At 49.5% G+C, this 26780-nt stretch overlaps 2 protein-coding genes across 16 annotated transcripts in view; both read right to left on the bottom strand.

The window, feature by feature from the left end:
• The window catches only part of Cttn (cortactin), a 35768-nt gene extending 22424 nt beyond the window's left edge, over positions 1-13344 (bottom strand). For all 3 annotated transcript variants that reach the window (XM_034500289.2, XM_034500280.2, XM_034500254.2), the window contains exons 1-6: positions 13259-13344; positions 8788-8881; positions 6658-6744; positions 6066-6139; positions 4070-4199; positions 35-145 (exon numbers count right to left, since the gene is read on the bottom strand). In XM_034500289.2, coding sequence (XP_034356180.1) covers positions 35-145; positions 4070-4199; positions 6066-6139; positions 6658-6744 — 402 coding nt within the window. In that variant the 5' untranslated portion in view covers positions 8788-8881; positions 13259-13344. The remainder of the gene's footprint in view (positions 1-34; positions 146-4069; positions 4200-6065; positions 6140-6657; positions 6745-8787; positions 8882-13258) is intronic.
• A 6538-nt stretch (positions 13345-19882) lies between these two features.
• The window catches only part of Ppfia1 (PPFI scaffold protein A1), a 72984-nt gene continuing 66086 nt past the window's right edge, over positions 19883-26780 (bottom strand). For 11 of the 13 annotated variants that reach the window (XM_034524558.2, XM_076914322.1, XM_034524473.2 and 8 more), the window contains 5 exons: positions 25773-25948; positions 25212-25280; positions 23876-24044; positions 21954-22024; positions 19883-21123 (listed from right to left, as the gene is read on the bottom strand). In XM_034524558.2, coding sequence (XP_034380449.1) covers positions 21966-22024; positions 23876-24044; positions 25212-25280; positions 25773-25948 — 473 coding nt within the window. In that variant the 3' untranslated portion in view covers positions 19883-21123; positions 21954-21965. The remainder of the gene's footprint in view (positions 21124-21953; positions 22025-23875; positions 24045-25211; positions 25281-25772; positions 25949-26780) is intronic. The other 2 variants (XM_076914344.1, XM_034524543.2) reach the window with 1 other exon arrangement.

Below are 26780 nucleotides of genomic sequence, written 5' to 3' on the forward strand. Positions count from 1 at the left end.
GGCAGGGAGCCTGCAGCCCCTGACCATCACTCACCTGATCCACCCTGTCCATCTGGACACCGAACTTGCCTCCGAAGCCCCGGACTGAGTCCACTTGTGAACAATGCTTGGAAAGCTTTGACTGGTACTCGTGGCCCACAGCTGACTGGAACAAAGAATAAAGATGCACCACTATGCACCCACGCCCAGTGTGGCAAGGCAACCCTACTCCCCAGCTCTGCTGCTGCAGCTACTTGGGAGGCTAAAAAGAGGACACCCCTGTCATTGAGGGGCCTCAGAGGTCCCGACTTCCAGGACATAGCCTGGAACTGGCTGAGGCTTGGTGCAGGGTTCTACTTTGCACTCCAAACCCAGGATCCTCTAGACTAACAACCCCGATGACAGGTAGGAACTTGACAGGACCAGCCATGAACAAAGGACAGAGCCTGCGGTATACACAGGAAGACCCATTTACTCAGTCACAATCTCAAGTCCGGTGTTTTCAGGGCTGTGACCCAAGAGTCAGAGCAGCACACACTTTGTGACTGCGCTAAAACAGATATGGGCACTACTATGGCAATGCAGACCTGCACACCACACCTTCCAGACGTGCAGACCACGTTGGCAGGAGCCAAGTGCTGCTACCCACACAACAACCTCACATCAGCTCTCACCAAAGGCTGCAGGTCCCCGGGGCCTTCTGTTCAAGGCTATAGACCTACCAACAGGCAATGCAAGGGGCATCAACCCACATCCTAACAGACCTCTAGCTCCTTCCATATACAGTGCCGGTATCTGCACTGTCACCAGTTGTCTGTGATGCCACTGCCTCCCAGAGGAGTCCTGTGGCCTTTCCTCATGATAGATGATGCCTGTGTAGCTCCTTCCTAGACAAGGACAGATCTCTGTGGGGATGCAAAGGGCCCTGTGCCTCTAAAACTGTCTTCTTGGACTGCGACTATGGGCTTTCCACTTCCTGAATAATGACTTAAGGCTTATTATTTGATACTAAGCATCTAGGCCCTAAGTTCTGGCTTGTTCCCAGTAGCTCGTAACTCAATCATCCAATTTAAACTCGTCTAAGTTCTGTCACATGACTGGATGAATACCTCTCCTCAGCTTCATACGCCCAACTTCCTCAGACGTTGAGGCAAATCTTCACAGTCTTGACTTCCAGAACCCTCTCTCTTCTCTGCTGGATGTCCCACCTTCTATTCCCTGCCTCAGCTACTAGACCATCATCTTTTTATTGACAGGTGATGCTTCCACACAGTACATCAGAGATTCTCTATATATTGGCCCTCCTGGCAACACAGAGCCCCAACTCTGACTGTCCTACAGGGAGTGTCAGCCCTATTTATCACAGACTTCTCTTCGTTGACTGGCCAACTGCTCACTTTGGCCTTGCACTCGGGCCCTGTTCTGCATATCACCAACCTCAACGCCCCTCTTCAAGGCCACTGAGGTTGGTGATATGCAGAACAAAGTGTACAGAGAAAGCCTTGGCTGAGTTACTCTCTCCTTCCTAGGCTTAGCTGCGGTCAGCAGCTGATGGCAGACCACAAGCCACAGTCTGTGAAACCCCATGTGGCACGGTGGTCTGCCTTTGGTCGCTAGGCTCCCACAGAGAAGCTGTCAGTGAAGAATGAAAAAGAGGCAGCCATGCCAAAGAGATTTCCCAGCAGGATTGTCCATCAGAAAGAAATGAAAGAGAAAACAGGGCTGAAGTGACAGCTGGCCCTGGTCAACCTGCTGATGAAATGTGTGCTCAGTGGCTTTCGGTCTTCTATGGCAGATGCACATCTACTATCTGCCTTCACCTCACCATGCAGGGATGGCAGGCCACCATCTCCTGATCCCTAAAGGATCCCGGTGGCTCTAGTTCTGGATCCTCACAGGTCTGTGCTGCACTGGATGAGCCTGGCTGAAGAAGTCTCTGCAACTCACCTCTTTCCAGTTTCTAGAGAAGACTACACTATGAACAGCTCAGCCATTCGTATTCAGGTTTTTGACAATAGACCTCAGGTGTTCACACAAGCCAGGGGCTAACCTCAATGCATAGGGCCTAGGGGGCCAACAAGATGGAGCACCCTAGCTAACGTAACCCACTGCTTGAGAGCCACTATCTAGCCAACTGAGGAGGAGGACTGAAGATTTTAGGAGCAAGCAGTCTAGTCGTAAGAGTAGTCAGCCACAGAAGGTGGTAGTACATAGTTATAGCACAGGGTACCCAGCATACAAGACCAGGCCAGGTACAAAGTGAGGGCAGGGAGTTCTAGGGGAAGCCCAGAAGGGCGGGTCTCTCCAGATTGGCAGCACAGGGCAGCAATGAGAAGTCATCGAGAGAAACAGAAGCCAAGACAGGTGAGCACAAAGGGAGAGGGAAGGGCCAGGCTTGATGAAGGGCAAGCTGCAAGTCTGATGGTGAGATCTGAGCCAATGGAGGTCCAGTCCGCAACAGAGCAGATGAACCAGAGAGCAACACTTAGCTTGCATTAAGCTCGCCCTTGCTCCCTTGCTAAGTTACAATTCTCCCCAAACCGTCACTCGAGGCCTCTATGCTCCGGCTCTCTGCACCTTACTCAGCTTAAATCAGCAGCGGGTATCCAATTCCTGCCACGTGAGGTCTACTCACGCTTGGATAGGATAAGATTCTGGACTTCATTCAGAATGTACACATGACTCTGCTTTCCACACTGCCCACGTCAGAACCAACATGCCCATCTCTGTGCCAGCATGCAGAAACACAGCTGACATCCACAGCTCCTTCCTACATGAGGCATCTTCTCAGAATGTTGCTCCAGAACATTCCTGGCGGTGGTGGTTTGACTAACAATGGCCCCCACAGACTCATATATTTGAGTCTTAAAGAGTAGCATTTGGTGCGGCCTTGTTGGAGGAAGTGTGTCACAGGGGGTGGGCTTTAGGGTTTCAAATTCTCAAGCCAGGCCCAGTGTTACTCTTTCTGTCTGCTGTCTGCAGATCAAAATGTAGAACTCTCAGCTAATCTCCAGCACCATGTCTGCCTGCAGTTGCAATGTCCCTGCCATGACCATAATGGACTAAACTCTCTGAACTGTAAGCCAGCCCAGGTTAAATGTTTTCCTTCTAAGAGTTGCCAAGGTCATGGTGTCTCTTCACAGCAATAGAACACTAAGACACTGGCTAATGAGACCACTCCTCTAGTGGACAGTGGTCTCTCATTGAGACACGGCCATGGCCTTCTGTGCCTAGCATAGCTGAATATAATCCATGTGTGAGGGAGTCACCTGTCAGGACGGGCAGCAGCTGAGCCTCGCTTCCATGTCTATGCAGCGGCATCACTGTCTGCCCGTCAGAACCATCCCACACTGCACACTCAAGACTACACCCGTTACAGCATCAGCAGAGCTCAAAGGCCTGCTCTGCCAGAGACATGCCCACATACTGCTACTTTCTCTCTGGAAAAAAAAAAAAAAAAACAGCCAACCTGGAATGAGCCCCCAAGCAGGCTCCACTCCCTCATCTTGGGGCAAGAAGATGCAAGACACCACCAGACTGATGATTTATGCAGCAAATGCCCACAGCATCTGCTTGTCAGTCAGACCCATTAATGCCTCTCCCAGGGGCTCAGCCACAGCTGAGACAGTATGGACACCCTCCCAACCTGGCTGCAGAGTGGCTCACAAATGCAGATAGGATGTAAACTAAGCATCAGTGGACTCCACAGATGTGATGCACCTTACTGCAAAGGGCCCTCAGAGCTGACTTCACCATGTGGGCTTGCTCATCTCAACCACAGGCAGTAGTGACCATGACGTCTGTGAGACACATGTTTCCAGACGCTGTTGTGCTCACAAAGCCCATGGTGCTGATCTCTCCCAGAGAGCCCTCCCTACATACCAGCCACTGACTGGGGCCTCTGACAACGTAAAAGAAGAGCTACTAGAGACACAGCAGAGTTTCACCAGAGGTCATCCTATAGAGGACCCCCCCAGAGTAGCCCCTCACCCTCAGCAAACCCCACTCCGAACTGTGACTCAGGAAGTGTGACTGCCGCCCACATCATGTACCCATGCAGGCCAGCAGCCCAGCCTGGGGAGCCACTTACTTTGTCCATCCTATCCTGCTCCACACCGAACTTCCCACCATAGCCGTGGGAAGCCTTGGGTCCCGTTTCTAGCTCCTTCTCCTTGAGCGTCTGGTGTTCTTGGAAGACATTCTCTCGAAGCTTGTGAATGCTGGAGTGGAGACAAAGCAGGACCACGTCAGGGTCCAGGCATGCACCCCACCCGACAGCAAGACAAACAGGATAGAGATGTCCTTGTGAGTCAGCGAGGTTGCTGTCCTGTGTGTTCACTGTGCCTGCCTCCGAGGCTGTCACAACTTGGATGTGGGAGGAAAATGGACCTAAGTCCACACAAGACCCTGCAGCCGGCCCCAGAGGCAGTGCAGTTGAGCCTGAGCTTCCCTTCACTCAGATCAGCAGATAGAAGGGTGATTTCTGTAACTACCATCCAGAGTCCCTCCTGCAAACCCCCAAGGTCACCAGAAGAAGCTGGCTATGCTGGTTAGCACTGTGGCAACTTGATACAAGCTAGAGTCATCTCGGAGAGAAAACCTCAACTGAGAAAATGCCCTTATCACACTGACCTACTGTAAGGCATTTTCTTGATCAATGACTGATGTGGGACGGCACATCCCACTGGGAGTGGTGCTACCCCTGGGAGAGCCCACTGGGGGGGGGTGCTACCTCTGGGCTATGCCTGAGTTACGGTATAAGAAAGCAGTTAAGCAAACCATGAGGAGTAAGCTCTAAGGAGTCTCCATGGCCTCTGCTTTCGTTCTTGCCTCCAAGTTCCTGACCTGGCTTCCCTCAGTGATGGGCTTATATGCAGAAAGGTGAAACGAGCCCTTTGCTCCTCTCCAGGTTGCATTTGGTCAGTGTCTTTATTAGAGCAATGCAGAGCAGACTAAGACAAGCAGCAACGGCGAACGGGTGAGGACAGTCAGAACCAGGCTGCCTGCAGGCCGCTGTCTCTGGGGTGTCTCCTAAGCAGCACATACCCCACAGTTCTGCATGTGAACAGCCTGAGAGTGGGGACAGAGGCACACTGAACCCACCAACCACAATGAGCAGCAAAAGAGAAACACCACCCCCAACAACCTGACAGGAAGCATGGGACACCCATATGGCCCCTCCTGGAGTCTTAATCCATCCAGAGAGCTACATGGGTATTGCCATCCACCCTTCCCATCACGTTCTAGATCGATGGGGACAGAGATCACAGGCACTTGGCTGCAGATGCCTGTTCACCTCATCCCCATCCTCTCTACCATTACACTATGGAAACTTGAAGCCTCTGCTATGGAAGGCTGGGTCACCCTACACTCAGATCCAGAGAGTCATTGTGGGAAAAAATGTCACGAGCCTGGAGGGGGGGACCAGGAAGGGAAACTCACTAGGACTCTATCTCAGAGATAGATAAAAATATCAACTACAATCCTCCTACAAGCCGTCACACACAATCCTCTTCTGGGCACCTAATCGAATGTTCTGAGGCAAAGATACGGTAGCCAAAATACCAAAGTGGAATATAGGATGTATCCTGAAACCTGTGGGGCCTAAAACAGCATCTAGATATCTGCAGAGGGCCTGTCTACTCTCCCTGGCAAGGATGCAAGCTGCTGTAGACTTGGCATTTCAGAAGGTGCTGGTCAGACTCAATGCATGGTACATTCCATACTCCTATCTTTGATGAATGCAGCTGGGCTCCCAGGGTCAAGCACTAAATTCCATGATACACGACAACTTGCAGACAATGATCCAAATGAAGATGGTTAGGATCAAAGTTACTTAAAGCCATCTTTCACCCTGAAAAGCTGCCACTTAGAGCAAACAGTTTATGCTACTGATTTCTGTGTTGAAAGACATGGTTTACAAAAGCTGTCTCGTGTCCATTATCTGCGTGTGCCTGACACCTTAGGCCCACACAGGAACACTAGACCCTTAATGATCTTCACCTGGAGAGGCAGGGAAACCCACTCTGATCTCCTCACCCTATGGGAGGGGTGTGTGGGAGAGTGGGGTGCCATAAGGTACTTACTTGATGTGTTCCTGGTGCCCCGATCCCTGCACAGTTTTGGCGCCCCATCTCTGTTCCTTTTCACTCACATCATTCTGCAAAGAGAAGTAGCTAGCACATCCCACACCCTAAAAAGCATTCCCGATCCCCTAACATCTCCACCCTGGAGAGGTAAGTGGTGCATTCCATGCCCTAACTACACCTTGAAGACTAAGACATCCTCTACTCTAACTGGCAGACCGACCCCTACCACGTACACCCTGAACCCAAACTAATATATGCTTTAACTAGTATACCTTGCGCCCAACTAGCATATCCTGTACCCTAACACACCCCACATTTTAACTAGTACACCCATATCCTAAATACTATAATCCCCACCCTAGAGAAGTATATAGTACATCCCATGTCTAACTAGTATGCCCTGAGACCTAAATAGTACACCTGGCACCCTAATTTCTTTATCTTGTGCCCTAATTAGTATATCCCAGGCCCTTACTAGTACACCTAATTTGTACCCCCCCCCCATGCCCTGGAGGAAATTAACCAGCTCAGTGCAGGAGCAGGCTGGGAACCTCAGAGGTAAACACCCAGTAAGGCTGGTGACTCCTACCACAAAATCAGGGTCAGTCTCCCAGTCATCGGCTCCCCCATCATCCTGGGTGATGGATACAGCATGGCCTGCAGAAGCTTTCCACATCTGCAAGGGCAGCAGAGAGTCACCTGGGAGGGTCAACCCAGGACCCCAGAGAAGCCTTGACCCAAACCCTTAGGAAGCTACCTCCCCCAGAGGGCAGTCACTGAACTCCAGGACACCTGAACGAATCACAGCTTCATATTAAGAGTCCTGAAAGTGGGGCTGGGGAGACAGCTCCATGCAAGGCTTGCCTTGGCAACCATGTAGAAAAAAAAAATCTTATTGTGATGGGAGCATTTGTAACCCTAGTGGCTTGGGAGGCAGGAGGATCTGTGGGATCACTGGCCAGCCTAGCCTAAGAGAAAACTCTAAGGTTAGAAAACTCTAGCCTTAGAGTTTTCCAAACCTGAAGATCCCTGACTCAAAAACGCAAAAAAACAAAAAACATGGTTGGGACTGGAGAGATGGCTCAGAGGTTAAAGAGCACTAGCTGCTCTTCCAGAAACCGAGGTTCAGTCCCCAGCACCCACATGGTGGCTCACTGTAACTCCAGCTCTAGGGGACTCGATGCCTTCTTCCGGCCTCCACAGCACCGTAAACATGTGATACAGACACACATTCAGACAGAACACTCACACCTACAAAAGTGAAAGCGGTTCGGTGACTCACACCTATAATCTGAGCAGTAGATAAGCTGAGGCAGGAGGACTGCTATAAGTTTAAGGCCAGACCAGACTGGGCTACAGAGTAAAACCCCATTTCAAATCAACAAAGTGGGGTGTGCATGTTCTCCTCACCCTGATCAGCCTCAGGGTGACTGTACACTTCAGAAGCAGCACTGGGGGGGCGTGGCAGATGAAACTCTGGGGTACCCTAAGCGTCACTCCTGACAAATGTCATGTTATGTTTATTTTACCACAATTTAAAAAGATTATTTTGGCTTCAATGACTTCCTAGGACTATGATGACTGTCTTAATGTAGACAACCAATTTGCAAGCTGCCTCTAGCAGCTGACAGAGGACAGATTTGCCATCTATTGGGGGAAACAGTGCAGCCTTCCTCACATAGGAAACTTTTTTTTTTTTAAAGATTTATTTATTTATTTCATGTATGTGGGTACACTGTCGCTGTCTTCAGACACACCAGAAGAGGGCATTAGATCTTATTACAGATGGTTGTGAGCCACCATGTGGTTGCTGGGAATTGAACTCAGAACCTCTGGCAGAGCAGTCAGTGCTCTTAACAACTGAGCCATCTCTCCAGCCCAGGAAACTGTTAATAAGACGGCAAATCCTGTGGGCAAGAATGGTCCAGACATGACCTACTTTTGACAAGATTTTTCTTTTTCATTTTTCCATTTTGGGGGAATACACATGTCTGCATGTGTGCAGTCATAGACATGTCTGCCCATGTGTGCCCTTCGTCACTCTTGCACCTTATTCATTGAGGCAAGGTCTCTCAGTCAGACCCAGAGCTCATGGATAAGGCTAGTCTCACCAGCCAGCTGCTCTTTGGATCTGCTACCCCCATCTTCTGTGGTCACCAGGCCCACCTGGCACTTACACAAGTTCTGAGGACCTGAACCGACACTTGTGTGGTGAATGCTTTAATAATGGGCTACCTCCCTAGCTCAGGATCTTAAAACATCAAGAGCTGTGACCACAGCACACGCAGTTCTTGCCTTCGCTATACAGGTCCCAGAGATTGCACTTAAGCTCTCTGGTTGGCAGCGATGCTCTTACACACTGAGCAGACTCACTAGTTCCATCTCAGTTTTGAGACAGTGTCTCTTCACTGAATGCAGAGCTTGTCAACTGGCTAGGCTTGCTGACCAGCGAACTCCAGGGGTCTGCCCCCCAGAGCTTCGCAGATGTGCGCCCTGTGCCCAACTTTTACTTGAATGCTTGGGACCAGAACTCGGGTCCTTAGGCTTGCATGGCTAGCATTATACCCTCTGAACTCTCTTTAGTCTCCAGCATGAGACTTCTTGAAAAAGTTATTGTCCCTCACCTACCCTAGGTGTCTCCCTGCATAGAGTCAGGAAGAGAGCCCTTCCCACACCTTACCCAAGAGGAAGCATACTGGAGCCTTCACAACACACAAACCTTTCTCCTCTGCTGGGAAAAGCAGCTCAGAGTTTGTTCGTATCCAAGGAATCCAAGGCAGAATGTGAGGGCATCTGCGATGACCAATGATTACCTGTGAAGAGAAGACTGGAGGCTCAGCACACCTGTACCTGGCTCCCTGGGCAACCTCACTCCAAGCCCTGAAGGCACTTTTAGATACACTCGGAATGCCATATATTTATAGCTATATAAGTAGGCTATATAGCCTACTTAGTGATTTCCAGACAAATGAAGAACCCTGACTCAAAAAAGCAAAACACAGGTATATATAGCTGCCTATAATTACATCAGCGGACAGGAAGACCGGCCTCTTTCTAACCAGGGCCCACGGGAACTAGAGGACTCAGCAGATTGAAAGACACCCACCCTCTACATACCCACCCCACACATCCCCAAACACAGCTCGAGATCTCAGCCTCTGTGGCCAGTACCCGCCCTGCTCACCGTACAGCTGAGAGCCCATTTCTTTTCCACTCTAATGTATGAAGGTGAAAGGCAATGGAATTTTGTCACTGTGTTCACAAACATGCCTGGCATGGCACACACGCCTATGACCCCAATTGTGGCAGAGAGACAGGACAGCCCGTCTCTAAAAGCTAAAACAATGAGCTGGCACAATGGCACACACCTGTGATCCCAATGTTGCACGGTAGAGGCAGCAGGACCAGGAGTTCTATGGATTCCTATCCTTAGCCAGCCTGGGCTACGTGAAACCACCTCAAAAAAAAAAAAAAAAGAACAGAAACAAACCACTAGTTACAGCCCATTCGTCAGGGCTGGGCGATGGCTCAGCAGATAAACGTGCTCACTGCACAAGTCTGATGACCTGCGCTTGATCCCAGAACCCTCATGGGAAGCCAGATATGAAGCCAGTGAATGGCAATGTTGGCATTGAGACTGGGGTCTTACTCATAACGCCACAAACACTCTGCAACCAAGCTATGTTCCCAACCGTACACTCAATGTTATCAACTTTAGAACCATAAAAATGACCAACTAAAAAATAAGTTTGTGCAATCTGGGATCTAAAAGAGGCCCCTGTGCCCAACTCTCACACACAAAACAACTGAAATGAACATGATCGGTGCTGACTGCAATTTGCTGATAACGTCTCAGATGTTACGTTAAGAACACAAAGACACAAAAACAGAACAGATACACTGGGAAGAACTCTGTGTATGTATGTATGTATGTCTCTGCCTTTGTGTGCATGGTTGTGTCTGTGAAGCAACACACGTGTCATGGCATGCCTATGGAAGTCGGAGGATAGATATCCTGAACTTCTTCTACCCATAGGTCCCAGGGACTGAACTCAGGGTGTCAGGCTCGGAGGTAAGTGTCCTTTGCCCACTGAGCCTTCTCATTTAAATGCTGTCCCTCAAAAGACAACCACCGGAAAACTGACAAGAACCTGTACGGCAGCATATAGCCCAAACTCAGGGAGGCTAGCCTGGGCTACATAATGAGACCCTGCCAAGAAGCAAACAAGTGACAGGATGACCTGTGGAAGAAGAATGGTTCTCAAACAATGGATTCAGAATATATAAAGAGCACTTAGTGATCATTCATTAAAAAGACAGCTAACCTGTTTAATAACAAAGATACCAGGCACAGTGAGGGAGTTATGCCTAATCATGGGAGCTTAATGGAAGATTTCATCTCAAAACAAACAAAAAAGGAAACAGAGAGGAGAAAGGCAGGGCTGGAGCTCATGGGTGGAATACAAGCCTTATGTGTCCAAGGCCCTGTACTTGATCCCCAGCAAATGGGATGCGGGGGATGCGGGAGGAGGGCTGAGAGCTAATCAGGGGAAAGTCAAGGCTAAGATATCCAGTTTCTTTCTTTTCTAAAGGACAGATCAGAGCAGCCCAGCCTGGTAGTGTATGCCCACAGCCTATAATCCCAACAATTAGAGGCTGAGGCAGGAGAATGGCTGCAAGTCCAAGGCCATGCTGGTGTATGTAGTGAATTTCAGGCTAATCAAAGCTATAGAGATCCATCTCAAATGCATCCCAACCACTGCCAAAAAGGAAGTGGGACGGAGGAGCAGAAAGAGAGACACAGAGAGACAGATTCTAGGTTTATTGTAGGCTGGCCAGAACTCCTTGGTTGCAAGGTCCTCTACCTCAGCATTCCCAGCCACTGGGACCTCAGGCACGTGAATTCTATGTTGAACTCTGAGAAGGCCAAAACTGTTTGTGTGATAGCTGTACAATTCAGAATGCACTGATAACCACTGAACCCTTTCATTGGACGATCACGTGTAGGGTGAACTATATATCAATAAAGCTGATGCAAAAACAAAGAAAAACGACAAGGACAGAGAAAGCTACTCAGCCCCACACAGCCAGCACAAAGCTCAGACACAGAGGACCTAGTCACAGGATGGAGGAATCCACCATCTTGAGGCCCTGAACCTGATACCTACAGTACAGCTGAGCAACCGTGGCTGGGTCAGGAGTTGTGGAGAGGGCAACCTCCACCCCATGCCTACTGAGGCCAGCAAGGGCTAATGCACAGAGAGAGTAGGCTAGCCTGCCCAGGACACCACTAAGAGACAAGCTGGTAGGCAGACACTACCATGCCCAGGACAAAGAACGGGCACAAGGAGGTAAGGACGCTCAGGATGATGCCGAGTTAAGCCGGGTACCTTTCCAACTAACAGGACAAAGGTCTGAAAGGCCAATTACATTCCCTGGCATTTATAAGGTATTAAAGGCACAACTGTCACAAGCCCTCAATTAAAGGTCAGCTCTAGGGCCAGGGCTAAAGCTGGGTAGAGAAGCTGTTTAGCAAGGCCCGGGAAGAGGAAGCCTCTGGAGACCTAGTACCACAATCAGTTCTTCAACCCCACCGCTGCACTCTTCTACGTCTCAAGTTCCCACTTAAAGCTGCTTCTCCCGCCTTCAAATTTCTGGTGAAAACCTTCTCAGTCAAATAGAGAAGCAGCATTGACTCCAGGCCTAACTGGTGACTCACTCTGAGTGAGCCAGCAGAGGCTGGCCCTCAGATCCATAGAGGCTAGACCCTGGTGGACAGGGGGGCTGTAAATTCTGACTGTGGGGGTCTACTGGGTGGTGAGGACTTACTGGATCTCGGGCTACTGACAAGGCCCAGTCAATCCAACCAGGTAAACCACTAAGAAGGGCTAAAGCCTCTGCTTCACTGGGCACAAAATGGAATTCCTTCTCCCTGGCCACAAGTCCCCATCCCTCACACAGACCAAGAGGAAACAGGGGGACAGACCAGGCCCAAACATCTCTGCAGTGACTGGGCACACACCCAGAAGGAGGGGCAGTTGGATTCCAGGCTCCCTAGCTCCAGGACACAAGCTAGAAGCTTGGATTTCCACTGACCCCATTGCAAATTTCCCTCAGGTGCCCAGGCCCCTCCTCAGATGCTGGCCTCTCAGCCCAGCCCACAGGGCTAGCGATCAATCCCAGGAGGCCCTGGAACAGGGGTGCTCAGCCCTACCAACTTTCTACAGGCCCTCAGACCCTCATAATTCCACTGGATTCTGGAACCCCAGGCTCCCCAGGCTCCCCAACTTCCCCCAGGCCCTCATCATTCCTCTAGATTCTAGAACCAAAGTCCCCTCACCCCCACAGCATCCCCCCCAGGCCTCAGGTCTTCATTCTTTTCTTAGGTTCTGGTACTCGGACTACCACAGACCCATAACTATGCACTCTGATCCAGAACACCGCAAGCCGACTTCACACTTCATCTTGGGATCCTGCTCTGGAACCCCACCCCTTCCTTTATGCCCAGGATTCCTAGGGCCTGCGTCCTAGGGCCCGCCCCCTTACAGCCTGACCGGCTGGGCACCCCTAGCTACTCCTCATATGACCGGATGAACGGCTCAGCACTGAAGTCCGAAACCTCCGATCCTTGCCCAATACCTGGGGCTCCGACGCCCCTATCCAGACCTTGCGACTCGGGGCTTCGAGCCTCCAGTTCTGGCTCTGCACCCCGAATCCCAGCCCCACACCCCGACCCCAACCATGCACCCAAATCCCCCAATTCCGGCCCCACACAACGAACCTTTGGCCTTGGCTCTGCACCTCGGTCCCCCGCTCCTAGCCCTGCACTCCAACCCCGGATCCTAGCCCTGCACCCCGGTCCCGACTCCCGATCCTAGCCCTGCACCCCGGTCCCGACTCCCGATCCCGGCCCCGCACCCCAAGTCACAATCACGGCCCCACACCGCAAACACCAGGTCTTGGCCTGGAATCCTGACTCCAGGGTCCCAGTCCTACACCCCGAGGCCCCGATCCATGGCTCCTGGCCCCGCACCCCTGAGCCTCGATCCCTGTCCCGCACCCGGATCCCCTGGGTCCCGGTCCCGACCCTGTACCCCAACCTCCCGTCCAGGCCCTGCACCCTGATAACTCATCATCCCACACCCTTCCTGCCTCCCAGAAACTCTCTAGGACGCCCATCCCCCGCTCACCGCACCAGCAGGGTCCACCAGGCTCCCGCCGCGCCCCGCCGCTCCCTGTGCCCGCTCACTTCCGGTTCCGCGGAGGCGGGGCCGCATCCGGGGCCACGCAAGATCCCGCCCTATTCCAGGCCGTCCCCGCCCCATATTCCTAACTGATAGCTGATCAGGGAAGCAGGATTCACACAGTTCCAGGACTCACATGCGGCTCGGACGCCAGTCAGCTGCGGAGACCCGACTTAGAAACACCTGGCAACCCCTGTCCAACACACATTCACCCTCAACCCAGCTTTCAACCATGTATCCAGCACTCTGCAACTCTACCCACACACAGATCTACACAACAGCATCCACTCACCTGTCAATCATCTACCCACCCATCCACCAATCTGTTCTTCTGCCCATCTACCCATCCACCAACTCATCTCTCCATCCATCTGTTCACCCTCTCTTCCATCTATCCAGTTCCTAGTGTTGTGATTAAAAAAAAAAAAAAAAACTGATCAAATGCAACTTGGGGAGAAAACTGCTTCTTTGGCTCATAAACTATAGTCCATCACTGAGGGAGGGAAGTTAGGACAGGAACTCAGGCAGGGCAGGAACTGAAACAGAGACTATGAAGGAGTGCTGCTTACTGGCTGGTTCAAGCTGCTTTCTTACACATCCCAGGACTACCTGTGTTGGGGTGGCAGCCACAATGGTGGGTTGGGCCCTTCTGTAGCAATCGTTAACCAAGAAAATGCCCCCACAGACCTGCCTCTAGGCCAGTCTGATGGTGGCAATTCATCAACTGAGGTTTCCTCTTCCCAGATTACTCTAGTTTGTGTCAAGTTGACAAAAACTAACCAACATACCACCTCTACACCCATCTGTCAACCATCCACCTAGCTGTCCATCCACTCATCCGTCTGTCCTAGTTGGCATTAACTGTCAACTTGACACATCACCTTTAAAAAAAAAATTCTCAAATGTGTACTTGTCTTATTCAGGTTATTCTGTGGACATGATTGTCTTGATACAGGAGAACCAGCCCATTGTGGGTGGCACCATCCCTAGGCGGGTACTCCTGGACTATATAACAAAAGCTAGTTAATAAGGCAGGGGCAGGTAGATCACTTAGAGGCCAGTCTGGTCCAGATCAGCTCAGTGAGGGACTCTGTCTGTCTCTTTCCCCCACCCTTCAGAAGAAGGAGGAGGAGGAAGAGAAAGAAGTGGGGGAGGAGGAGGAGAGGGAAGATGAAGGAGGGAAGTTAGGGATGTAATTCAGAGGTAAAGCGCCTGTCTAGTATGTACAAGGCCCTGGTACCAACATTAGCACCACAGGGCAGAAAACAAAAAGCTAAATTATCAAAATTTGTGGATAGATCAGGGAGGCAAAAAAGAGATGTCAGGTGTCAGAGGAAAATGTTTTCATGTGTGTGTGCACGTTCATGTGTGCAGGTACACACGTGTAAGTGTGCATTCAAGTGTATGAGCACACATAGAGAGGTCAAAGGACACATTCTGGCATCTTCCTCAGGAAAGTCATTCACTGATTGAGACGGGATCTCTTTGGCCTGCAGATCATCCACTAGGCTAAGTTGGCTGGCCAGCAAGCCCCAAGGATCCTCCTGTTGTTTTTGCTTCTCGGCTGAGGGGATTGCAGACGTACACCACTCCACCCAACATTCTCTCCTTGGTTCTGAGGATCACACTCAGTCTCTCATGCCTGCACAGCAAACACTGAGCCATTTCCTGGCAAAGGGTATTTGTTGTTGTTTTAGTAAGAATGTGGTCTCATACGGGTTGTTAAATAAAAACTGCAGTGTCATTTTATACTAAGTACCTAAACTGTGCCCAACAAGTGGGGCCAGAGTCACTCAAGCTAAGTTCCACAACCTCAAGCTGAAAAGCCAAGCTCTATGCCTGAACCAGGGACAGTGGTGTGTGCCTGAGTCCCTCCCTGTGATGGGGCAGCTGAGACAGGAAGATGGCTTTTGCCTGGGCACCATGGTGAGAGCTCACCTCCAAACCCGAGACTTATTTGACTTATTTACCCTTCTGAGAGGAAAGGTAACAGCTAGAAAATAGGTAATTTCCAAATCACATAAGGAACTCCCTCTTGCTCTCTCACATGAGAAAAGCTCAGAATTAGATGTGCAGGTCAGTCAGATGGCTCAGTGGGCAAAGGTGCCTGCCACAAGCCTGACAACCTGAGTTCAATTCCCAGGACTCATATGCTACTAAAATAAGAAGCCAATTGTGTGTCTTGGTTTCTTCAAGCCCTTCACTGTCTGGGGTGTACCTCAAAACTACCACCTTTTCCCCTCAGCCCCGAAGAAGTACCCACTCAACAACGTGCTGCTATATTCTAGACTCAAAGCCAATTAAGATCTATCAGCCAACATAGAATTTGCCCCCATAATATCCACAAAAGCCTGAGGCCAGAAGATCCAGTGAACAGTGTCTTCTGGACACAGCAGAACTGCTGTACTCAAGAACTCCTAACAGCTGTGGATGCCGGCACAATATTCCAGTCAACATTCCAGAATGGACTGGGGCTCCCATCACTAGCTAAGGAGTTGATAGCTGCTGGAGAGGGTAAGACTAGGTTTCTTGGATGGTGTGGTTCCTGGTAGGTCAAATAAGCATGCAACCATCCACCCACCCACCTAGCCATATATCCACTTAGCAGCCCTCAGTCCACCATTCATTGACCTGCCCAGGTCTGGGATTCCCAGTGCACACCACTTTGGCTTTTTGTGTAGGTGTTGGGGACTTGGGCCTCAGGTTTGCCCTGCAATCACTACTGGCAGAGTCATCTCCCTAGCCATCTCCTAGCCTCCCACATAGATCTTACTTGATTCAATAATGAATAAAGGAGTAAGATCTTCAATCTTTAAAGATGTGGAAATAATGTTGATTTGCAAGTATGGATCTGTCTGTCTTTGGGTCCAGTTTGTGTCCTCCAAAGCTCAGCCCCAGAAGAGACCAGAGATTTCAGGAAGGAACCAGGAGCCCTGGAATGCAGAACAGGAAAGGCAGTGCACAGAGTTGCTGCTTCTCCGGAGGAGAGGGAGAGGGAGAGGGGGAGGGGGAGGGGGAGGGGGAGGGGGAGGGGGAGGGGGAGGGGGAGGGGGAGGGGGAGGGGGAGGGGGAGGGGGAGGGGGAGGGGGAGGGGGAGGGGGAGGGGGAGGGGGAGGGGGAGGGGGAGGGGGAGGGGGAGGGGGAGGGGGAGGGGGAGGGGGAGGGGGAGGGAGAGGGAGAGGGGGAGGGAGAGGGAGAGGGAGAGGGAGAGGGAGAGGGAGAGGGAGAGGGAGAGGGAGAGGGAGAGGGAGAGGGAGAGGGAGAGAGAGAGAGAGATTGAGAGAGAGAGAGAGAGAGAGACTCTCTCTGACTGAGTGACCTGTTGGCAAACTTCCCAGCCTGCTGAGGCATAGACTGATAACAGGAGGTGCACCTGAGGCTCAAGGCAAGGGGCAAAGATTCTACTGACCTTGGTAGAAAAAATAGGGGGATTTTGGGTGAGAACAAATGTCTTGTGTGAATTTCAGCAAAACTGTTAGCTTGTAGCTTTGCTTCCCATGGTACTATAGTATAAGAAGGCCATGAGAAACACTCTCACTGCTGTCGTGATAATGACCTGCAGCCCTCTGTCTCTTGCATCTTTTTTCTATCTTCCCTATAATCTGCCTCACTTCCCCCTCAGAGGACTGTGTGACTTCATATCAATGCACAGAGGTCCCTGGGCCTCTGAAAGAGGCAACTATGAAGATACCTGACTCTTAGTCTAATGACACTAATGTCAGCTTCTGGACCAATTGTGCTGTGAAGATGTTAAGCCAGGCTTCGTGGTGCAGGCCTGTGATTCCAGCCTTAGAAGACTGAGGCAGGAAGATGACAGTTCTAGGCCAGCCTGAGTTATACAGCCAGGTCCTGTTTCAAAACAAAACCAAACCAGGCAGGAGCAGTAGTGCACATCTTCAATTCCCACATTAGGGAAGGAAGCAGAAGCAAGCGAAACTCTGAGTTGAGGCTGGCCTAATCACATAGCAAGTTCTAGGACAGCTGGGGCTGTGTAGAAAGACCATGCCTCAAAAACTGCCTACCTAACCAACCACACACAACAAAGTGCTGGGCTTGCTGTGACTTGTTCTTGTGGCAGCAAAAAGAAGTCAGAGGCCCTCTACCACCATCCCAGCAATAGGAGTTGAAGCATGTGGGACTCCAAATGACCAGGCCATCCATGTCTTCCAATCCAAGTGGCACTCACGTGCAAGGGAGTCTGGGAAGGATGTATCAGCTCCTATGCCAGAAAACCAATCCTGAGTAGAAACGGTGGCTTTTAAAGCCAGTTCTCATTGTCTGGGTCTATATACTGTGAATTCAGGAGGCCAAGAAAGGATAACTACCTAGAATCTAAGCCCAGCTTGTGCTACAAAGCAAGACTCTGCCCCAGAACAAAAACAACTCTGACATTGTAGCCAACCTTAATAACTCTAAATCAAAGGCTAGCCTGGACTACCTAGCTACGTTCTGGGCCAGACAGGTTTACATAGGAAAACTGTCTGGAAAAACAAAACGGACCAAGGGTGCTGGAGAAATATTTCAGTGGCTAAGGCCACTTGCTGCTCTTCCAGAGGATCTGGATTGAATTTCAGTTCATAGCACACACAATGAGTGGGTCATAACTGTTTGTAACTTCAGTTCCTGCAGATCCAACATCCTCTTTAGGCCTTCATGTAAAACACACACACACACACACACACACACACACACACACACACACACACAACCTACCTACCTCTTTCCCTTCCCTCTCTGATAATCTCTAAAACAATGAAAGCAGATCGAAACAACTTCCCATGTGTTGTGGAGGATGGAACTCAGATCCTTACGCCTATGTTGTGTGGCTATTCTACCATTTTTATCATCCCAGCCGATAACAAAAATCCAAACACACAGCCGGGCGGTGGTGGCGCACGCCTTTAATCCCAGCACTTGGGAGGCAGAGGCAGGCGGATTTCTGAGTTCGAGGCCAGCCTAGTCTACAGAGTGAGTTCCAGGACAGCCAGGGCTATACAGAGAAACCCTGTCTCGAACCCCCCCCCCCCAAAAAAAAATCCAAACACACAAGCAAGGTATGGTGGTGCACACTTTTAATCCCATTACTCAGGAGGCAGAGGCAAACAAATCTCTCGAGTTCAAAGTCAGCCTGGTCTACAGAGTGAGTTCTAAGACAGCTAAGAGTATATAGAGAGACCCTGTCTAAAAAAAAAAAAATCGAAGCCCATAATTAGCTTGAAAGCAGTGTATGCCGGAAAACAGGCTAAGAAAGATGTGGGTAGTTTTATCTCAGAGCTGCCTGTTTTCCAAAGTTTTCCCTTTATGTGTGTGTTCTGATGCTCTCAGAGGCCAGAAGAGGGTGTCAGAGCCCCTGAAGTTAGATGGCTGTAAGTGTTCTGATGTGGGCGCTAGGAACCAAATTTGTGTCCTCTTAACTGCTGAGCCAGCTCTCTAGTCCCTGGAAAGAGTATTCTCTATCTCTGTGTGGTCTTTCATTATTCTCTGTGGCCTACAGCAGGCCTGTAAGATTCCAGGGATCCTCTCGTGTCCCATCAAGCTGCATCAGGACCACAGACGTGCACTCCCACTGACTTTTTACTTTTCCCAATTACTTTTGCCCACTGACTATCTACTCAGCCCTGCTTGTTTAATCTTTGACACAGTTTCTATTGTGCCACCAAGGGTGGCATTGAGCCCGAAGTTCTGCTCTGGTTTCCTAGTCCTGGTATTCCAGGTATGCTTCACTGTGGGTGGCTCAGAGGTGGTTCAGTACTGGTCATGAGTATGGCTCTACCAGAATTAAACCAGGGATGCTTACATCCCCATTCCTGCCAAAGGAGACACAGAGCAAAGCAGCATGCAGCAGAGTACTCTTGGAAAAGAAACTGCTACGATCGTGCATTCTATTGAAAATTTTCAACCTATTGCTAGCACCAAGGAACCTTTTTAACATGTGAATTATATGACCACTTTATGCATCTGTGCTGGAGGAGGCCAAAGCAAGCAGTCATGAACAAACATGAGCTATCATGTGGGTACTGGGTATTGAACTCAGGTCCTCCGGAAGAGTGAGCTTGTAATTACTAAGCCCCCCCCCCCAAACACACACCACGTGGAGGGTCTGGGAACTTAAACTCAGGTCCTTTTGTTTGTCAGGCAAAGCACCTTGCCCACTAAAGCCATCTCCCTGGTCCCAATAGTTACCTCCAGCAAATAAGGTTTTGTAGGTCTGTGGCACAGGTCAGCAGACTTACTGTAAACAGGAGGCAGTGCCCACAAGCACAGCTGTGCTGGGAAGGGCCAGGAGGACCCTGATCCATACCAGTTCAGACATGACCTGGGAAAGCTGTCAGTCTTGAGGAGATACAACTTTCAGAAGAAAAACTCAGATGGGCGGTGGCCCTAGAACTGCCTGGGGTGAGTTTAATGGGGAATGGCTCTGAGGCTGCCTGCTTTGGCCACTCTCACTAGTGCCACCCTTTGGCCTCAGTCCTGGGGTCCCCAGGACATTCCAGCCCTGTGGCATCTCTCACTTTGCTGCACCTTCGGCAGAGCAAAAGGCAGCCGACGCTTGTTCACAGCATTCTTAACTGGCAGTGGAAAATGCTGGGGACTTTATTGAAAAAAAGCAATAAATAACACTGTGATAAAAACAGTTCAGAAGTCGACTGCACAGACTTTGTTATATAATCCGGAGGGTCACAAACGATTAACAGAAAAACAGAACAACCAACTGTCCAGATGAATTAAAAGCAGAAAGCAAATATAAAAGCCTCTCCCACATCAGCTACACAATAAATACACACATGTGTGCCTGAGCCCTGTGGCTTCTTAGTTCACTGAAGTCAGTCAGGAGGCTACCAAGACAGCTGAGTGGAGAACTAGGTCCACTCTTACAACAGTTACAAATAAATGTAAGACAGTTTACATAAGAAACATAAGGCCTTTATTGGAGTCGCAGGCTGCCCGCTCCGCTGAGGTCTCCATCTCACCTGCTCTGCCCCAGGAAATGAGCACCTGCCCTGTGATTGGTCCTTGAAGAGTGTGGAGGGAGGGAGCTGGCTGCAAGGCTCCATCAGCTGCTCGGTCTGCAGGTGAGGCCACCCTGCCCCTGTAGAGTGCTGCTCCCAGCTCACTGCCCTGCTCAGCCTCTGAAGACAGTCCACCCATGTCCAGAGCAGGGCCAGGGATGTGGTCAGGGATAAGGGCTGTTCACAGAGTCCTGACCATCAGTCTCAAGCCTAATGGAAGCTGAGATTTTGTCTAGAAAAAGTACGGTTAAAGTCAGTCATTAAAATATGACAGAAAAACGTCAAGAAATAAAGTCTGCTTCTTTCAGAATGATTGTTGCAGAGCTGGATAGAAGAGAATGCACATGGCTTGTATCATGATGACTTTATAAACGTAGCAAAATCCTTTCCTCTGTGGGGTTCATCATTAAAAAATTAAACAGGAATAATTACAGTAAATGCATAATTTACAAAAGCCCTATATTTGCTCAGATTTATACACAAGCATTACAGTACATTCATTTAAAAGACTAAAATTAGGTATACGAACATGAATTGCCTCAAAAGGATATTTATAGCCTGGATATACATGAAAGATTAAGTAGCTACATAAATGAGGAAGTATAAGTTTACATAAATATAAGAAACAGTCGATTCTAAAATAGTTTCTCTATGGTATTTATGATTTTTTTTCTTCACTAGTTTAAAAACTCTGTAATAAAATATCTTGGGTCCACATAGCAAGAGTTGCCAGATGGGGCTCCATGAACTCTGCACCGTCCGTGCCTCAGCAGCGTCATCTGTAGAAGTAGTGTGGGTAAACTGCAAGTAAACAGAGACACTTCTTCTCAGCACAGGCTGCCCACACAGGGCCACCCCATAGCCACCTGTCACCTAGGCCCTGTCCCCAAGCATATGTCTAAAGATATTAATTTAAAAAAGCAGAAAACAAAAACAAACAAACAAAACCAGTCCCGGATCCCAGTAGGATAGCAATCCTGGGAAAGAGGGGGCTTAGGAGTACAGAGAGATGAGGGTGGCTGGACCTGGGAAAGCCACCCTTAGCTGGATGTTTTAACAGCAGCCGTCTAGACTGAGGGCCGTGGTATCGCACCAGCAGCCACCTGATGACTAAACAGCACAGGAGGAGCCACACATGGGGAGCTGTACTTAAGCAGCTGAAAGAGTCACACCAGTGCAGAGGACTGTTCTCACCCCTCACCCTCCATGACATCAGCCAACACCTAGAAAGTCTAGAGAGATGGCTCAACAGTTAAGGACACTGGCTGCTCCTGCAGAGGACTTGAGTTCTGTTCCCAACACCACATCAGGCTGACCAAAGCTGCATATAACTCTTGCTGTAGGGAATCTGACACCCTCATTTGGACTCTTCTGGCACCTGCACTCACACATGCACATACCCACTCACAAACACATTCACACAGACACACACAGAGAGAAAAAACAAGGTTTTCACCCTCCATGGTCACTGTCCACCACCTGTGGCACCAAGTGTCAGGAGAACTGTATTCTTTCAGTTCCCAAATAACTGAGGTTGGCTCTCATGGTCCAAAGCTGCCAACACTGGGTGGACATGAAGTGGCCCACCTGGGCTCTACTGGGGTTGTCTGGATCAGCAGCTCTCTACTCACCAGCAGGAGGCTCTAGCAGGAGTAAGTCCTGACTGTGGCAGAGTCCAACCTCTGTGCTCCGGACACACTACCTGTCTCCACAAGCATGGGAGGAAGCATGCAAACACAGCGTGCAGTTAGTGTTAAACATCACACAAGGGGACAAAAAAAGACATTCCACACTATCAGGACTTCTGGAATGATGGAAGGACAGCCTGCTGAGGGGAAGAAGCCAGGCAAGAATGCCATGGTAGCCCAGAAGCTCCCTCTGAGAGCCTGGAAACTGGCAGCTAACTCAGAAGCAGCAATGAGCAAGCACCACAAACACAATCTCAGGCGTCCATGTAAACGGCCACTATGAAAGGGACCACTATCTTTCTCCTGAGACTGCACCCCAGACCTTACACAAGAATACTACACTTCCAAGCATCCACAGGAAATCCCAGCCCCAGGAGGGGCTCTGGGAATGGCAGTAGCCACACTCCTAAGGTGGAGGGCTCCATGAAATGGGGCAGAGGTGAAGGGCAGCACAGCCAGTGGCTTCTCTTAAAAAACCAATGCCCAAACTCAGATTCCATCAGAAACCATGGAAACCACTGAGATACTGGCTGTCATTTAATAACAGCCAGCATGGCTTAGGAGACAGAATGGGCCTGTGTACAAGGAGAATGCTAAGTTCCCACAGCCACACTCTCAGAGCCACTGGGACAGCTGGCTTAGTGGAAGGAATGCCTGCCATGAAACACTGAATCTGCTTTCCTCCTTCAGATGAAGTTCTGAACATAGCTGGTGGCCAGCAGATGCCTCCTCATATGTGAGAGTAGAGGAAGCCACCTCCACCTAGACTCCTACGCCTCTTTCTAGGCTGCTCTCTCTCTAGACTCCCATTCTTAGAGCACTAATACTTGACTGAGGAAGTGCGGGTTATAACAAGGAAAAGCCTACATGCACCCATTCATCCTGAGCTAAGCTGACACAGCAGGCTCACACTGGTTCTTATGAAGTTGCTATGAGCAGACAGACTGGACCTTCCCCTGAAACACAATACTGAACCATGGCCAAAGCAGCCAGAGCTTTCTACCTGATGTGCTCTCAAGGAATCCAGCCCAGTAAAGCTTTGCTCCTTTGCGTGTCTCTGGTTTGTGCAGTGAGACCAAGAATCCCAAAAGAACACAGCTAACCCATCACCTGTATTGGCAAAGAGGAGCTTGCCTGTTAGGACTCAGGTTTGGCTGCTTCCAGTATAAGGCTGTCGGTTATTAAAACCTCCTTAGGAATACATGGCATAGCCAGAGGGCTTGCTCAAGAACATGCCTGGTCAAGGTCATGTGCCTTCTAGCATCAAAGTTCTAAGCAAACCTCTGGCTTCTGTCTTGTCAGAAGTCCGGGGTCCACTGTGTCAGCTGTGCCCCACCATCTCTGGGTGGGGCTCATCTAGTTCAGCCTATCTTCCCCGTCCTATTAACAGGGACATATGACTAACAGAGCAGAAAGAGGTGGGAACTGCAGTGTTTACCATTTGCCAGCTGTTGTAGCTTATACCTGTAATTCCAGCCTTCACAAAGCTGAGGCAGGAAGTTTACTATGACTCTGAAGACAACCTAAGCTACTACAGTAAGACCCTGACTTAGGAGCGGGTTGTGGTCAGGGCTTTGGCATGCAACATAGAGCAGGCACACCTGTGCTGCCTGTAAGGTCTGATCTCACAGCATGGGCTCTACCTAGTCCCAAGAACAGACAGTATTAAACCTATGGAAAACAGGTTAAGATTCAATCAAATGATTGTCTTAGTTTCTGTTACTTCCGTGGTTAATCGTGTTGATCCAATGTTAGGGTTAGCTGAACAACAAATACACCTAAGGAGCATGCAGCTGCACTCCAGTGTCCTGGGAGCAGCCAGTGCCCACTCCCTACATGTGGTGGCTGCAGGGCCCACCACATACCGTCCATCTGAACCTTCTTTGGCTGCATAGAGGGAGATGATGACATAGAGGAGGTGACTCGGAAGTTGGCAGGCAACGTCTCTGCAGAGCCAGAGGCTAAGCCACGGATGTCCTTTGGTCTGAACTTCTTCCTCCAGGAAGGTGCCCTCCTGAAGCTTTTGTCATCATCCTGGCAAACCAAGGAGACAAGTGCTAACTGACAGTACTCAGCCAGGCCCATGTTCTTTGAATGTTGTTGGATCACAGGGCTCTGGCATGTGTGTAGCTAACTTTCACCACGACAGCACAATTGCCTGCCTAGTCCAGATCTACAACAGAAAAGGGCTGTGGAGATACTCCTCTGGCCATCCCTGCAGAACTTATATCAGTCCAGGGCTGTGAACGCTGTCACACAGAAACCACCTCACAGACTGGGACACAGCCAACAAGACCTGTATCTTCAGAGGTAGCTTCTGTTCTCTTTGTCAAACTTTTTCAAGGCCCAAAGATAACAGTCCTTACATGTGATGACAGGTTTCAAGAGGAGAGAAGTAACAGTTTTGAATAAACATATTTTTCAGACACATCTCTCTCCAAGACACAGAGCTCTCGGCTGGAGCAGAATGCTCATTTCTTCCTGGAATATAAGATAGTTGCTGCTTCTGGGCTTCACCGAGCTTTATGCCTTGATAAACCATTTATGGGACATCAAAAGCCAACAATCAGCCAGGAATGCTGAGGTAATTGTGACCCCATCATTTGGAAGGCTAAGGCAAGATGCTGCAAGTTCAAAGCTAGCCTGGGCTACATAGTAAGACACTTTCTCAAAACAAAACCCTAAATAGAAAAAAAAAAATTAAAATCATCCGAGGCCAGTCTGGTCTACAGAGTGAGTTCCAGGGCTACACAGAGAAACCCTGTCTCAAAAAAACCAAAACAAAACAAAACAGTATTCAGGAGGCAGAGCCAGGTAAATCATCTCTGCAAGTTCGAGGCCAGCATGGTCTTATAGAAGGAGTTTCAGGACAACCATAGCTACCCCAGAGAAACCCTACTTTGAAACAAGCAAAACAAAACAAACCCATTCTTTTCTGGGCTGGGTATGCCCACCAGTAGACTGTCAATGCAATTAGCTCTCTCAACGCCAGCGTCTGTATATGTATATATTTGAATCTATGTCCACACTCCTTAAGTAGCATTTCCCATATGGTGCTAAAATACACTGAAATGGGGCCCGCTCAACACCCATGACCACACGTGTGGGCTGAGCTGAACTTTGGTGACTGATTTCCAGCCCCAACACCAGAAAAAAAAAAAAGCAACCAAACAGAACAAGACCATCAGGCTGAGTGCTCACCTCATCAAACCTCCGATCAGTCCCTGTGACCAAAAGGTTGTTGAATTCTCTTTCCAAGACAGCTCGAGCCTAAAACAGTGAAAAATCCACCAAAGCTTTCATCAATTACTAAGAAAGACGCTGGTATAGCCCACTGCCAGGGACACTCTTATCCATGATGGAATCCAAACATCACATCTAATCTGTGGGTGGATTTGAGGGGGGAGGAGCCATAGTAAGTGCTATGCAGGAGGCTGGGAGTATGAGGTAATGGTGCTCTGTAGAGAAATGGAAATTTCACATTTTCAAATATGCTCATGAAGCAAAGAAAATTAAGTAAAGCAATTACCACAAAAGCTAAATTAATAAAACTTCCATGTAGTATGCTTGAAACAGAAAGCAGATAAAAGCATAGCGCTAAGCTTCTATTGACTATGGACATTCCGTCACTATAGAACTACAAAAAGTCTTCACTAGCTATGCAATGTTAAGCTGTCCCTGAACTGGAGGGGACAAATGACCATGTGCAATCAGAACTTCTAGAACACTGGCAAGGTATAGGCCTGACAGCTCTGGGGTCACCTGCGTATTCTGTGTTGGAATCTGTAACAAGAGTGCCAGGGCACTGAAGTCGAAAGTCTCGTCCAAGGCCAGAAGCGCTCCATGAACACCACTCTCTATTAGGTTGTTGGCATACTCTTTAAGGCCAATCGACAGGATCCAGCGAATCACCCGGTCATTGCTCCACACAAGCACATCTGCAAGAGAGTAAGGGAAGTGTATAGTAGCCTCAGAAATGCTCCACTCACAATACCCTCCCTGCAGCACAGGAGAAAGGTTCCTGGTACAAATCCTGACCTTGTGTTCCTGAAACAGACCCAAGCCCCCAGGTGCCAGCATCACAGATACCACAGCCCTCACATAGGAATCCTATCCACGCCATTCTAAGAAGCCACTGGAACTACTCCAGGGAACCCAGGGGAAAGAGACAACTCATTCCACTTCCAGAAACAGAATGGAGAGTGGAGCTACAGCCTACAAACCTGAGGACCAAAGCAGACTCTTCCCATCACAGACAGAGCCACTTCCATTGACTAGACACTTGCTCAGTCTGAATGTCCCGGGCAGCTACCCATGGAACACAGTTTGCTGGGATGCTGGGCACTCCCACTCCCTCCTCCCCAAGAAATGTGCAGTGACCCAGGGAACCAGGGCAGTGCTGAGGAAGCTTCCATCGCTATCCAGCCCATGCTCCTTAAGTCTTCTAGGGTCTCTTCTGTGTAGCCAACATATCTTGCATTCAAACTTTTGCTCAAGTTAAACATTTTTATTTTAATTTACTTTATAATGTGCCTTATTTATTTAGGGTTACTATTGCTGTGATGACCATGATCAAAAGCAACCTGGGGAGTAAAGGGTTTATTTCACTCACAGTTCGTGATCAAAAGCAGGAATTCATGTAGGGTAGGAACATGCAGAGGCCATGGAGGAACACTGCTTACTGGCTTGCTCCCATGACTTGCTTTCTTATAGAATCCAGTACTACTAAAATGGACTGCACCCTCTCACATCAATCCTAATTAAGAAAAT

Source organism: Arvicanthis niloticus, chromosome 1 (assembly GCF_011762505.2).
Source record: "Arvicanthis niloticus isolate mArvNil1 chromosome 1, mArvNil1.pat.X, whole genome shotgun sequence".
In the NCBI taxonomy this organism is placed as follows: Eukaryota; Metazoa; Chordata; class Mammalia; order Rodentia; family Muridae; genus Arvicanthis; species Arvicanthis niloticus.